Raw genomic sequence first — 14695 nt, 5'->3', positions numbered from 1 at the left:
TTTGGGTGAACCATCCCTTTCAAACAGTAGTAACATTACATTAAATGTGAAATTTGAAGCAGAAAGACAGTAGTAGTTTCTTGTAAAACATACTCCAGTAATCTTTGTGTTTTTTTCACGTACTATATTAAATCTTACCTCCAGTCTCTGGACAACCTCCTTAATATCCTCAACTTGGCTTTCTGACATCGTCACAGTCACCGCCTCGCCCCTCTCGTAGAAGATATCCAGGGAGGGGCCACCCTGAACTCCAGGCTCGGTCACGGCCTTCCAGCCGATCACATCACGGCAGCTGCAGTTGAATACGACGGTTCGTGTGGAGCGCTCTATGAGCACGACCGACTCCGCCGACACACCGAGCAGACAGGACAGGCTGAGACCGTTGCTCTCGCCACCCTGAACGATGGTGACGGCCCACACTAAAGCACCAGCGCTGTGAAGCTCTGCACCTTTAGCTCCCTTAAGCTTCTCCTTGCGCTTCCCGCCCAACGACAGCAGGGGGAATTTGGTGGAAGAATCAATGGGCGTTGTGGTGACGTAGTTTTCTGCCAGGTCTTTCAGGTACTCCTGCCGCGTGCGTGTGGCCATAGAGCGAAATTTCTCAGATTTCTCCGCGGCATTCTCTGCGTTAATGGCTTTGGCGAGGAGAAAGTCACGGAAGGCAGGAGAACGTGGGAAGCGCGCACCTTTAGGGAAGAGAGGACCAAAGAGAGGGATGTCCTTGGAACGAGTTACTGCAACTCTGAGAAAGGTGGAGATAAAGACATATTTAATTTTATTATTGTAACATTTTATGTTTTCTTTTACTTCCGTGCTTTTTGTCTGCTCTCTTACCTGTAATAGGTGTTTTCGGTGCAGGGCTCATGTACTCGGACAATGATGAACACATGCTGAAAGTGAGAACGAATGGCTTTGGGGGTGAAGGGTAAAGCACCTGGCTCCTGGAAGACTATTGTGACGATATCGTTTCCTATGTGCCTCTTCCTCAGTAACTAAAAGAGAAATAGAGAAACTTAAATTCTAAATTCAAAATTTTAAAATTCTTTTAAATTCTAAAGTCTATTGTATGTGCATTTATAGTGTATTTCAAATCTTAAAATTATATTTTAGAAAACTGTACTTGAATGTAATAATTATGAAACAAAAGGCCACTTAAGTCCACTTAAGGACTGTTTCTTAACACATGTAAATTCAATTTTAAAAAGCACTTTTTATTCAGGTCAAACTAAAGGATTTTCTTTAAAGTGCATTTTAAACCATTATGTTTTAATAATCTTTTGTTGTGCTTTAAAGAAATACACTTATTTTAATTGCTGACTAACATACAAAACACATGCAAATGTTCAATATTAGATTTAAATTTAATGTATTTTAAATGTATTAAATTGCAAATTTATTCATTACAAATGTTTAATGCATGACAAGTTTCAACAGAAGTGACATTAAAGTTAATTTAAGCTGATTATAAATGCTTGTCAGTACATTTAGCAGTAAACTTTAACAATATTTCATTGACTATAGAAGTAGTACTTAAGTAGGTCAAAAATCACTCTAAAGTTCAGCTAATTGCATTTAGCATTAATGTGAACTTGAATACATGTAATTAAGTGACTGAAATCATTACATTCAATTCACACTTAAGTATTTTCTTTTAAAGTACACTATTTCTGTAGTACTACTTTTAAATATATGTTAAGTATATTTATTTTGCTCAAGGCAAGACATTAGGTGATTTTCACATGCATATGAGAATCCAATGCTTATTCTACTGCTGAATCACATCATTGTGCTGTTAATATACAGTAAGTGCAGCTCTGTTTTAATGAGTTCTGTGGATTACCTGTTGTGTATTGTTGGGTGTGTATGGAAGCATGGTGGAGACATGGAACATAATCTCGTAATCCTGGTAGCGAGTATACAGTGAGTGTGTGCCGGTGGAGTCGGCTGCAAATGAACACACAAACACTACTATCACACACCAAATCAAAACCTGCTAGTGTCACTCTTGCACATTTTCTTTCCATTCTTCTACATATGCACTGGGGTCAGGAAGATTTTTAATGCTTCTGAAAGAAGTCCTTTATGTTCACCAAGGCTACATTTATTTAAATCAAAAATACAGTAAAAACAGTAATATCGTGAACATTTTTAGCATCACTACTCTTCAGTGTCACACAGTCCTTCAGAAATCATTCTAATATCCTGATTTTGAGAAACATATATTTTGATTATCCATGTTGAAATTATTCAACATATTGATTTAATTATATTAATTAAATTTGTGGAAACTGTACACATTTTTTCATGATTCTTTGATGAACAGAATGTTCAAAACAATAGAATTTAGCTTTTTTGTGACAATGTAAAAATATTCACTGTCACTTTTGATCAATTTAAAAGAGAAGTTCGCTAGATAAGACCCTTCTTCCTCGGCTGGGATCGTTTACAACCGCATTTAAACTGCATTGTGGAAGTTCAAACTCGGGGGAACCATAGAAGTCACTATATAGAGAAAAATGCTGAAATGTTTTCCTCAAAAACAATTTCTTTACAACTGAAGAAAGACATGAACATCTTGGATGACAAGGGGGTGAGTACATTATCTGTACATTTTTGTTTTGGAAGTGGACTTCCAGAAATGCATCTATGCTAATTTAAAGTATTGATTAAAAAAAAAAACCTTATCGACTCCAAACTTTTGAATGGTAGTGTATTGGCAAACACCTAAATGTACAAAAGACATGTAAATTTGTCTTTTCATGGAACAAGAAAAATTGCATTCTACTTCTGTACTGCACATGCAATAACACTAATACCACAGACTGTTTATACTTGTTTTATATTGCAGTTATATGAAGATTGACTACATCTTGAGTTTTGGTCTCACTTTTGGTGTCTAGTTGAGCTCTGTATTTCTCCCAGCCCTTGAGTCGCACTCGCTCTCCAAGAAGGTCCAGAAACTCGTCAAACACTGGTCCGGCGCTCTCATTGTTATACATGTCCTCTTCAGTACTCTGTCCTGCTTTGCAGTACATAATGCCCACCTTACGCTGGAAATTCAACTTTACACACACACATAAAAAATGCATTAACAAGGATGAAATTACAGTTACTTCTCCAACTTGATTTTACACACACAACATCATTCTTCCTCATTTTGTCATTAAGCCGGTTTCACATTGCATGCACAAGTGTACAATGTAACCGCAAAAGCAGGCTTATACACATATGTATATACATAGGTATATACATTTACAGTTAATGTTACAGTCTGATTGGAATTACATTTATGCATCTATCAGTACATTTAGCAGATGCAAATTCGTCATGGAGTCAACTATAATCATAATACACAACACCAGGTTTATTAGACTACTAAAATAGGAAGCAAGGCAAAATACATTGAGGAACTGCACTTGTCAAGCCAGTCCACATGACATGACTATATATATATATATATATATATATATATATATATGTGACCCTGGACCTTAAGTCGCTGGGGTATATTTGTAGCAATAGCCAAAAATACATTGTATGGGTCAAAATTATTGATTTTTCTTTTATGCCAAAAATCATTAGAAAATTAAATAAAGATCATGTTCCATTAAGATATTTTGTAAAATGTAAATTTATCAAAACTTAATTTTTGATTAGTATTATGCATTGCTAAGAACTTCATTTGGACAACTTTAAAGGCAATTTTCTCAATATTTTGATTTTTTTGCACCCGCAGATTACATCAATGAAAAGCTTATTTATTCAGCTTTCAATTGATTTACAATTCTCAATTTCAATTTCATTTTCTCAGTTTTGTGGTCGAGGGTCACATATATATATATATATATATATATATATATGAAATGTTATTAATATATATGGTGCCTTGCGAAAGTATTCATACCCCTTCATTTTGTTCATGTTTTGTTATGTTGCAGCCATACTGAACAGCTTGAAATGACTTTTTTCCACATCAATCTACATTCTATACACCATAATGGCAAAGCACAGTTTGTGACAACAAAATAAAACTGACATAACTACATTGCATAAGTATTCAAGTAATTGAAGCACCTTTGCAGCCTCAAGTCTTTTTGGGTATGATGCAACAAACTTTGCACATCAGCATTTGGCAATTATCTGCCTTTCTCCTGACCTCTTCACCTCTCAAGCTCTGTCAGCTTGGATGGGGGCCGGCAGACATTTTTAGGTTTCTCCAGAAATGTTTGATGTTGGGATGAAGCCCAGGCTAAGGCTATGACTCAAGGACATTCACAGAGTTGTCTATAAGCCAATCCTGCTGTGTGTTTAGGGTCATTGTCCTGTTGGAAGTTCTGTCCTTCTGTCCTGTCTGAGGTTTTGAATGCTGTGGACTAGGTTTTCATTAAGGGTATCTCTATATTTTGCTGTGTTGAGCTTTCCTTCTACTCTGACGAGTCCCTCAGTCCCTGCCACTGAAAAACAGCCAACAATCTGTGAGTTCTTTAGGTGCTTTGTTGCAAATTCCAAGTGGGTGTTTGTGTGTCTTCACTGAGGAGAGGATTGAGTTTGTCCACACCACCATAAAGACCAGATTAGTGGAGGGTTGCAGTGATGTTTGTCCTTAAATAAATTATATTGTAAATTTCTTCCATCTGCATATATGATCATGAAGCTCAACTAGAGTGACTTTAGCTAGTCGGTCACTAGTCTAACCAAAGCCTTTCTCTATCAGTTGCTCAGTTTGGCCAGGAGGCCAGCTCTATGAAGAGTCCTAGTTGTTCCAAACTTCTTCCATTATGGATAATGGAGGCTACATGCTTCTGTGAACCTTCAATGCAGCAGATTTTTTTCTGAACTCTTCCCCAGATCTGTGCCTTGATGCAATCCTGTCTTTGAGCTCTACAGGCAGTATTTTTGACCTCAGGGATTGGTTTTTTTCTCTGACATGCATTTTAAGCTGTTAGACGTTTTATTAAGAGAAGTGTCTTTCCAAATCATACTCATTCAAATGAATTTGCCACAGGTTAACTCCACTTGAAGTGTAGTAACATCTACAAGCAATATGAATGCTCCTGAACTAAACTGCAAGTGTCCCAGAAAAGGGTATGAATACTTATGCAATGGAATCATTTATGTTTTTATTTTTAATAAATTTGCAACGTTGTTGCAAACCTGCTTTGTGCTTTGTCATTATGGTGTATGGAGTGTAGATTAATGTGGAAAAAAAAAAATGTAAAGCAGTTCAGCAAAAAAAAAATGAAGGGGTTTGAATACTTTCATAAGGCACTGTTAAGATGTTTGTTGCTTCACTATTTCTAGCAGCCTTTCAGTAACTTGCAAACACAAGCTTTCAGTTCTGCAGAGCTACAGAAAACAGCTTGATATAACAGCTCTTACCCCCTGCTCGTCCAGTTTGAGGAGCGTGTCTCTGACTTTAGGGGACGTGGAGGCCAGTCTGAGGCAATGCAGGTTGAGATCAGGCAAAATAAACTCCAGCAGTCTCTTGGGAGAAAGGCCGCGTGGCGTGGTGTGGCGCGCTGCGGAGGGAACGGACTCCTCCAGGATTGAACCTCTCAGAGTCTTCAGCTGCAGGTAAACATCAGGGACCAATTTATTAATGAGTGCAAAAGACATAATGTAGACTTAAAGGGGTCATATCATATAAATCATTATTTATATTTTTTTTCTCCTGAGGTTGATAATGTAATGTAGACTGATTTACAAGATACCTTCCTATTCTCTTTTATCATACGATATGAGTCATAAAAGCCTAATTAATCAAATATGATACTCAACAAAATCATGTGTGCACACTTTTTTTTTTTTTTTCTCAGTATTTTGTCTACCAGTGTAATGCAGTGTTGCATTCAAAAATATATTAATGTAATTAATAATGTAATGTTACAATTTTGAAAAAATCTTGAAAAAAGAGAAAATAAAATGGACTGATTAATTTCAAACAACATCAAAAGCAAGGAGGGTGTGGAAAAGTGCCTTATTTCTGACCACTGTTTCTAGCAGACATGAAAAGCATTATAAGTGGACCTCAAGGAAAAAATCTAAATGATAAAAATATGATATAATTCCTGTAAATAAATGTGTAACAAAGATTTTAAAATGTGTTTGCAATGACATCTGTGTGTGAGAGAGTCTTGTATTTACTTCAGTGGTCCTGAAAATGATTCTGTAGTTGTACTGGGACCCACTTGATCCCTCTTTTTCCTCCCTGCGGAAACTGACGGCCACCGGCCCCAAACGCTCGTCCATGCCAAAAAAATTCTGATGGTCTGAAATAAAAGCATGAAATTAAGATTTTAACAGTTAATACAAAATGCTATAAATAAATCAATTGTAAAGCAACAGAAACAAACACCACAATACTGAACATTAGAAAAAGAGGAACTATGATTGAGTAACCTTTAACAGCTAACTAGTGAGATGAACAAGTATAAATTTTAGGTAAACCACTGTACAAAGTATATGATACTGTCAATAGGCTGGCTGAACTGTGTTCTACCTCTATTAAGTGCTTGGCTTTCAAAGTGTTTTTTTATTCTCAACACATGCAACTCTACACTATTTTAAAATAGAAAATTATTGCGAAGCCTGGGCATCAGAGCATCAAGATGTGAACATTTAATTTCAGAGCTCAAAATGTTTGTACAGTGATAATTTTTAGCAACTGTAATGATGTGTAGTTTAAAAAGATTGAAATTCATATTTGTGAATTGCATCCTTGGCAATCCTACTATGGCATTTCAGAAGTTTGAAATCTGATTATACTTTGAAGTGCACAATGAGTCATCAGAATTGTACTGAATCTGTACTCTTCACACCCCCTAGTTTAAAAAAGCACTGCGGTAGCGCATACACGGCCTAAAAAAGGTACTTTTTAATTATAACAAAATACAATCACATATCAAGAGACCAGACAGAGGCACTTGACAGGCACCCCTCGTCACATCTAACTGAAGGCACTGCTTGCTCATCTGGACAGACAGTCTTCCTGACTGCTGCAGACACTAAAGTCTACCGTTTTAACATTTGGCTTGTGTATGACAAAAGTGGAAATATATATATATATATATATATTCCACGGAGCACAATAGCAAGCCTAAAACAAAATGTTATGGACTGACAGCCTTTTCTGAGCAACTCAGCACTGAATGTGAATGGTGACTGTTGTGCCATCTGTTGTACTGTTGTGGGTGAATTTGCATTTTGTTAAGCCCAACACATATTTTGTGTTAACAGACCATTTGAATGTCATTCACTAAACATTTTCTGCACCACATCTGATGCAAGTGGGCCTTTACAGCAATAAAAGACAGGGGAAAAAAGTGCAATATTACACCTTTAGGGGTATGACAACTTATCACAGGGGCTTAAAGGGACTACTGTGTACCTTATCTACCCTTAAAAGGTGCATATTGGTACCTTAGAGTAGTAATATAATATAGAGAAGTACTCCTTAAGGTACTACTATGAACCTTTCAGGTACCTTTCAAAACAAGTACCTTGGAGTAGTAATACTCTATGTTGTGGGAGCCCATAAGGCAGTGGTTTTCAACTGCAGTCCTGCTGACCCACTGCTTTGCGCATTTTGTATGTCTTCCTTATTTAACACACCTGATTCAGATCATCCTTTCTTTAGTAGAGAGAGCTCCATGAACTGAACTAAGGGGTAGGCTAAATTATACATCTTTTTTTTTTTACATGCAGACACACAATTGTATATGTAGCCTTTCAAAGTATAGTCCACTTGAGGTGTACGCGAATGCAGGCAGTTGACACGAGCGCTCTAGAAAGCTTTGTGTCTGTATTATTTTTCTTCAGACATTATGAACGATACAAAGTCTTTTAAACTAAAGTTGCGGCCATCTTATAATCCTCTCACACAAACGTTCATCAGTGCCATCGTCTGTTGTTACTGGAGTCTCCACTATTTTGTTGTTTTGTCTCTTCAGTTCCGTTTTCTACTATGACAAAACGGCCTGGGCCAGTATTGCCACCTTCTGGAACAACTGATCAGTGCAAAACCAAGTCAAGTGTGTGCGGTTAAAACAATCGGATGATGCGTGTAAAGTACACGCATACTATTCTGATGACAAAACTTGCATTATGTGCACGGTATGCGGACCCTCGCATACATGTAAAAACTGTAGCACAGTTTGGCCTATATACAACACTGTTTTTAACTAAAAACAGAAAACTTATTTATGCATGTTGGCCATTCATTTACATGACAACTGCATTTTGGAGGCCTAAAAACACAAACTTTTGAAAATGGCTTTCAAAGTGCAAGTTTTTGAAAATTATACCGTTATCATCTCTGTAGGAACTATGAAGATGAGAATCTGTGAAAACAGTGACATCATGCGCATGCATACTACATGTTCAGTCTTTAGTAATGCATGCACAGAAGTGCACAGACACGTAGTGTTTCTTTACAAAGGGAGATGATCAACTACTTCCCTGGCATGCATAACACTGCATGTTTTCACGGATCTTCCTTATTTAACATGCTTGATTTAGATCATCAGCTTGTTTGGAGACAGCTACATGAACTCAACTGAATGTGTTAGACGAGAAAGACAGCAGTGGGTCCTGAGAACCGGCGTTGAGAACCACTGCCTTAAGTTCCCTTTAAGGTGCATATGAGTATCTTAGAGTAGTAATATTTTATGTAGTAGTACCCCTTAAGAAAAACTCGGTTCTGGAGGGCTGGTGTCCTGCCAAGTTTAGCTCCAACTTGCATGCCTAGTAAGACCTTGAATAGCTGGTTCAGATGTGTTTAATCAGGGTTGGAGCTCAATTCTGCAGAACACCTGCCCTCCAGGATCAAGTTGGATTCCCAGGGCTCCCGATCCTGTTCCTGGAGATCTGAGTTCAGTTCCAACCCTCCTCATCACACCTATCTTTAATGATCAAGTGCTTCAGAAGATCTCAATTAGCTGGTTTGGATGGATTTGATCAGGTTTGGAGCTGAACTTTGCAGGAAGACAGATCTCCAGGAACAGGATTGGCACCCTTGCCTTAAGGTACTACTATGAACCTTTTAGGGGTAAATAAGGTGGAAAGATGTCCCTTTAAGTACCCACTAGCTGTTGTGCCCACAAACATATGATTTTCAGCACTGAAAATTTGTATGTGATATGTTTGTGATAAGTGCAAACAAGCAAACATGCTTCGCCACACACACCCTCACCTTTCATGAAGAAATACTTGTGATAGTACCGAGCCCCTAGGTCTGCATGCTCTATGAAGTAGATACTTTTCCCCTGTGACTGGACGTGGCTCTCCCTGGGCTCCTCTAGCACGGACACAGCATTGTTGGGACTTTGAAGACTCCTCCACCTGCACCTGCCGGCCCGCGGCAGGCCGAGCCCCACGCTCTCCTCGCCACCCATCTCATTCCGAAAGTGAGGACAGCTGAGCAAGAGATCATTATCGTTCCCATCTCCTTCATCCAGCAAGGACTGCTCTGCATCTTCCAAGCTAGTGCCGCTTCCTGAGCTGCCCCCTCCGCCCTGAGAAACTGAGGAAGGTGTGGATTGTGAGAGCGGACGGAGCTGAGAGGCTGCTGACGCACCGGATGTGATGTTCTTCTTGCGTCCAATGCTGTCCCGATTGGTGGCAGCCTCTGACAGGTCGAACAGGATGCTCTGTACGTCATAGTGTGCAAAGTTGCGCACCCAAGCACCACCTGGGACTTGGTCACAGGAAAACTGAAGGGTCTGAGGAAAGGACGGTTTGGCCTTTTTACCTAACCCCTCTGGTTTGGGGGGCTTAGCCGGTTTCGACGTGTCTGCTGCTGGAGCACAGTTTCCTTGAAACACACCATCCACCTCAGGTAGTTCCACTTGCAGACCCAGCAGAATGAACGGATCTTTAAAGCGCAAGGCATTGGGACTGAGAACACCTTGATCTTCCACACCGGGATCTACAGACTGGGTTTGTCTTTCTAGCGAGGACAGGCTGCCGTACTCTCGGTGGAGGGACTCACCCTGCCCCGCAGTCCCCGATTTGTCCCCCCCTACTCGGAGCAACTTCCTCCCAACTTGCCCCGCTGAATCCAAATCTCCAAGGGTGACGTCACTGTTGCTGCGCTGCATTATGTGCCCACGACCTACTGTCCTCAGATTCAGCGCAGCTGCGCTGGGTGTGACGCTCTCGCTGTTTGTTCCCTCTCCCTCTCTCCTAGGAGGCCATTCTGCCACGACTCGTGTCCGCACGCTACCGCCATCCTGCTTGGAGTCAAAGTTCACTCTCGCTAGGGGCGGGCGTGGACTCTGCCTGCGAAACTTGCGGATGAAGAGATCATCTGACTGCATGATTTGAAGTTGTGGGAAGCTCTCACTTTTCAGTTGCCCTTGCCCCTTTTCTTACGCCTCCCTACCAAATTACTGCATCTGTTTGAATAAGTCTTGGGGACTTTCTGGGGAACTCAAGTGACCGAAACAAATGTTTCTGTTCTAGCCATGAACACTGAAATTCTCCAGCGCTGCCAGCCGATCTCCGTTTGATAGGTTCCTCATTCACTAAAATATTCAGAAGGGCTGAGCGCAACCTTCTGCCTTGGAATAAAATAACAGCCGTGCAGGCTCCAGAGATGATTTCAATCTCTCTGTAAACATCTTAAGTTCTAACATACAGGATTACTCCCATCATTAATGTTATAGGAAGCATCCAGCAGAATGACTATGATTGTACGTGGACTGACTGAAATTGGATTCCCAGGCTGGTTTATTCTGAGTCAGGTACGCCTCGTTGTGACTCTCTGTTCACGGCCGACCACAAGCTCTGTGCCCTCAGAGACCACGGCTGCATCCTCCACTGTATTCCTGAAACACAATGAAACATAAGTTATTATTAGTTTGTATGTGATAATAGACGCTGCATTTTTTTGTAAATTACATTGTGTCTCATAGCAGTGCATTATATGCTGTAGTAAACTCTGCTGCACCACTTACTGTACTCTACTGTACTTTGCATCGATCTGCAGGGCTATTAGTGAGAACGACCGCTTAAAGTTCTTTATATGAGAGTGGTTTGTTGATTGACTTTAAACAATCACTTAAATCTTATATTAAAAGTGGTCAGACTTTTGTCACATGGACAAGGTTTAACAATCTGAAACTAAGCAGAAAACTACAATCTGCATACTGTGTAACACACTGAAGATGGAAATATGAGTAACCTCTTTTTCCAACTAATAAAGCACAAAGAGTACCATGAGAGGCAAACGTGCTACACATTCAATGATCCATTTAAGCTTAATGCAATAATCTCTGTGCACAGATATTTTGTGAAGAGCGCTTGCGGTAATGTGGATACATAAGTAAATTATCAAATACACTTCAAAATTTGGTTAAAATACTTGTCTTGACGAGCATTGGCAGAGTTGATAATGTCTTGGTAATATAAACCTACACGCCAAACAACAAATGTGACCCTGGACCACAAAACCAGTCTCAAGTAGCACAGGTATATTTGTAGCAACAGGAAAAAACACATTGTATGAGTCAAAATTGTTGATTCTTCTTTTATGCCAAAAATCATTAGTACATTGAGTAAAAATCATGTTCCATTAAGATATTTTGTAAATTTCCTACTGTAAATATATCAAAATAAGAATATGCATTGCTAAGAACTTAATTTGGACAACTTTAAAGGTGATTTTCTCAATATTTTGATTTTTTTTTGCACTCAGATACTGGCCAAATATTGTCCTATCCTAACAAACCATATATTAATGGAAAGCTTATTTATTCAGCTTTCAGATAATGTATAAATCTGAATTTTAAAAAATTCACCCTTATGATTTGCATGTTTTGCTTTAATTTTATTATTAGATGTTTACTTTTTACTTGTCATTAATAAAAGATTAAAATAATTAGCAATTGCACATTTTTGCTTTGTTATCAGAAATGTCTTCTTTGGTATTGGACTTCTGAAGTTGTACTACACTGACAACTTAATTTCCAGCAAAATATCTAATATATATATACAGTAGTCAACATTTGAAGTGGATCAGAAAAGTTCATCAAAATTGTCCTAAGAGAAAAACGGGTATTGTTTTGGTTTTGATGAAAAAGTTTTGATTCACTTCAAATGTTGACTTCTGTATACGTAAGGCTACAGTTTGTTAAACCTTGAAAATGAATAGAAAAAAACTACACAGAATAAACTTTTAATTTAGGGCCCCATGAAATCCATTTTATTTTCCACTAAATGATGTTTTACATTTTATTTTTTTCTGAATTCTGTGTTTTATGCATAATACAAATTTACCATCAAAAAATTATGTCTAATGAAAATATAACAATTTATAACAAAACACTGCATTTTATTATTTTTATTATCAAATAAGTTGCTGCATAACATAAGTGTATAAATTAAAACAAAGATTAAAAATGCCTTGGTTTTATGATATTCCTTTAATATAATAATAACATTTTTATTACTCTAGGAAGTTCATTTTAGTATACAAAAGTAATATCTGTCATAATTTCTTCAAGTTAAACCAAACTTCATTGTCATGAACATCTGATTTTCAGTGTGCATTTGATGGTAGTTTTCTCAGAAGACAGTGAAAAGCTTGCAAAGTGACTCTCAGAGCAGCTCTGGAGATTAGTGTTTATGTTCTCATATATTGAGACGCAGACACTGAAAACACCACAAGCATGACGTGTGTCCCATTCATTCACACAGAGATACACAAAACATGCTGACTTATTAGCCACATGCACACACATAGCTGGTTGCGCCGTCTGACCACTTATCAAAAAGATTAAGTATCTCTAATGCAGCTGTCTATTCTAGCGAACCACCAAAATAAAATGTAACCAAACGTGCCCCAATTGTAACTTTCACACACTGACTGGTTTTGAACCAGGGACTGTTCACATTAAGAACAATGGCAGCAACAAAAACCATGTGAGAACTTGTTAGAAATGTTATTTGCAAGAAACATAAAAATTGTTATTTACATACTGTACATGTGGCTGTGTAATCGGGCATGTAATACCTGACACAAACACATGTATCTAACAAATAATGCACATTTTACTTGCAGTAGAGGGGGGAATCACAGGTCTATTTAAACGCCTGCGCAAACATGATGCCGTTGCTAAGGTAGAGCGGTTTTCATTTTTATACACTTCCTTTCAGTCAAAAATAGCATAGAGACTATGGCGTACATCAGACCACATCCACCCAGCTGACCTGCACAATAGCTGCTCTGCTCACAGGAGGAGGGGGCTTCCTGCAAACTTTGCCAATACATCGGAAAGTACTCATAAAATATGTAACATTGTTCGGCAAGTTTTTTAAGTCCAGGTTGCATGATTTTTGCCTTACTATTCCCTCCTGCACACACCCTCTTTCAGGATCTCTATCTCTGATTTCTAGTTTGTTGGGGAAAGGAGGGAGAGAAAGATTAACATTACAGACACATGCCTGATAATGTTTATTTTAATACATAATCATCATTAAGAGTTTCAAGGTATGAGATGTAGTGTCACACAAAGTTTTGTGCATGTAGTTTATTCTGCAACACAATTAAATCTCATTAAATCTCAACAACTTAAAATATGGCAGGCAGTTTTGTATTTAAATGTTTCCAGTGTTTTTTGCTGTAATTTAAAGGGGTCATCGGATGCCCATTTTCCACAAGTTGATGGTTTTGTAAAACAACACCCTTTTTACCTTGTCAAAATGAGCTCTGCAAAAATCATCTCATTCTAAGGGGTTGTTCCTTTAAATGCAAATGAGCTCTGCTCACCCCGCCCCTCTCTTCTCGCTGTGGAATGACGGTCTTTTTTACTTTAGCCGCATTTAGCCGCTAAACTTCCTAACTACCATGTTATAAGGAAAGGCGATCGCAAAGATTCTTAAAAAAACGCTTATACACACTTCTGCTGTAAGTGAAGCTGGATCATGAATGGTTCGCGTGAACATAGACGGATATATGTAGATCGGGAGGTGCATTCCATTCACATTCACACATGTTCATTATTACATCCAGCAACACCTCAATCGGAGATATTCTTGTCTAACTTACATCCCTGCTTCGGCATCGAAACAAGGAAAGTTACTGGACTGTGACAGCTAGTCTGAGGTAAGAGCTCATGTCAATCAACTATCGTGGGAGCGGCCTCTGTGGGTGTGACGGCACACCGACAGGCATCTGAGAACAGCTCAATTTGAAAAAGGGGATATTATTTTTACAGATTAATTAAAAACCACTGCATGGATTTTTATCATTATAGGGTAGATTTGTACATACACTGCTAACACACATTAATGTTCAAACAACAGGAAAAAATGAAGTTTGCATCCGATGACCCCTTTAATTTTGACAAATAACAAAATCATGAGCTTTACAACTGATTAGTAAAAAGTCTATGAAAAGCTCTCTTATTAAGCTACAAATAGTACTCTGACACAGCACTTCATTGCAAAAACTGCAACTATAGAGCTCTTGAATTAAATTGCAGACACAAATGTACATTTTAGTAGTGATGTTTTTTTTATCTCAATCATGACATGATGACTTTTGATCAGAAAAAAATGGTATTTTAACCATTTTTAAAGCTCTGCAATCAAATCTTTACTCCTCATCAACTGCAAAACAAACTGTTTACACATCTCTTTCTCTTTTCAAATCTTGCTGAAAGTAGACATTGTCATTTATGGATACTGGCATTTA

General features: G+C 38.4%; 1 protein-coding gene across 5 annotated transcripts in view; it reads right to left on the bottom strand.

Annotated features, from left to right (window-relative positions):
- Nucleotides 1-14695, bottom strand: part of zmp:0000001168 (signal-induced proliferation-associated 1-like protein 2) — a 262196-nt gene that overhangs the window by 228102 nt on the left and 19399 nt on the right. For all 5 annotated transcript variants that reach the window (XR_007828080.1, XM_051114678.1, XM_051114680.1 and 2 more), the window contains 7 exons: nt 9191-10826; nt 6145-6269; nt 5380-5568; nt 2888-3062; nt 1841-1944; nt 835-992; nt 139-742 (listed from right to left, as the gene is read on the bottom strand). Coding sequence is in view for 4 of the 5 variants with exons in the window: in XM_051114678.1 (XP_050970635.1) it covers nt 139-742; nt 835-992; nt 1841-1944; nt 2888-3062; nt 5380-5568; nt 6145-6269; nt 9191-10316 (2481 nt within the window). In the remaining variant the exon portion in view is untranslated. The remainder of the gene's footprint in view (nt 1-138; nt 743-834; nt 993-1840; nt 1945-2887; nt 3063-5379; nt 5569-6144; nt 6270-9190; nt 10827-14695) is intronic.

This window comes from Labeo rohita, chromosome 7 (assembly GCF_022985175.1).
Source record: "Labeo rohita strain BAU-BD-2019 chromosome 7, IGBB_LRoh.1.0, whole genome shotgun sequence".
Classification (NCBI taxonomy): domain Eukaryota; kingdom Metazoa; phylum Chordata; class Actinopteri; order Cypriniformes; family Cyprinidae; genus Labeo; species Labeo rohita.
The sequence above is the reverse complement of the archived record's forward strand: the minus strand, read 5'-3'. Positions and strand labels throughout refer to the sequence as shown.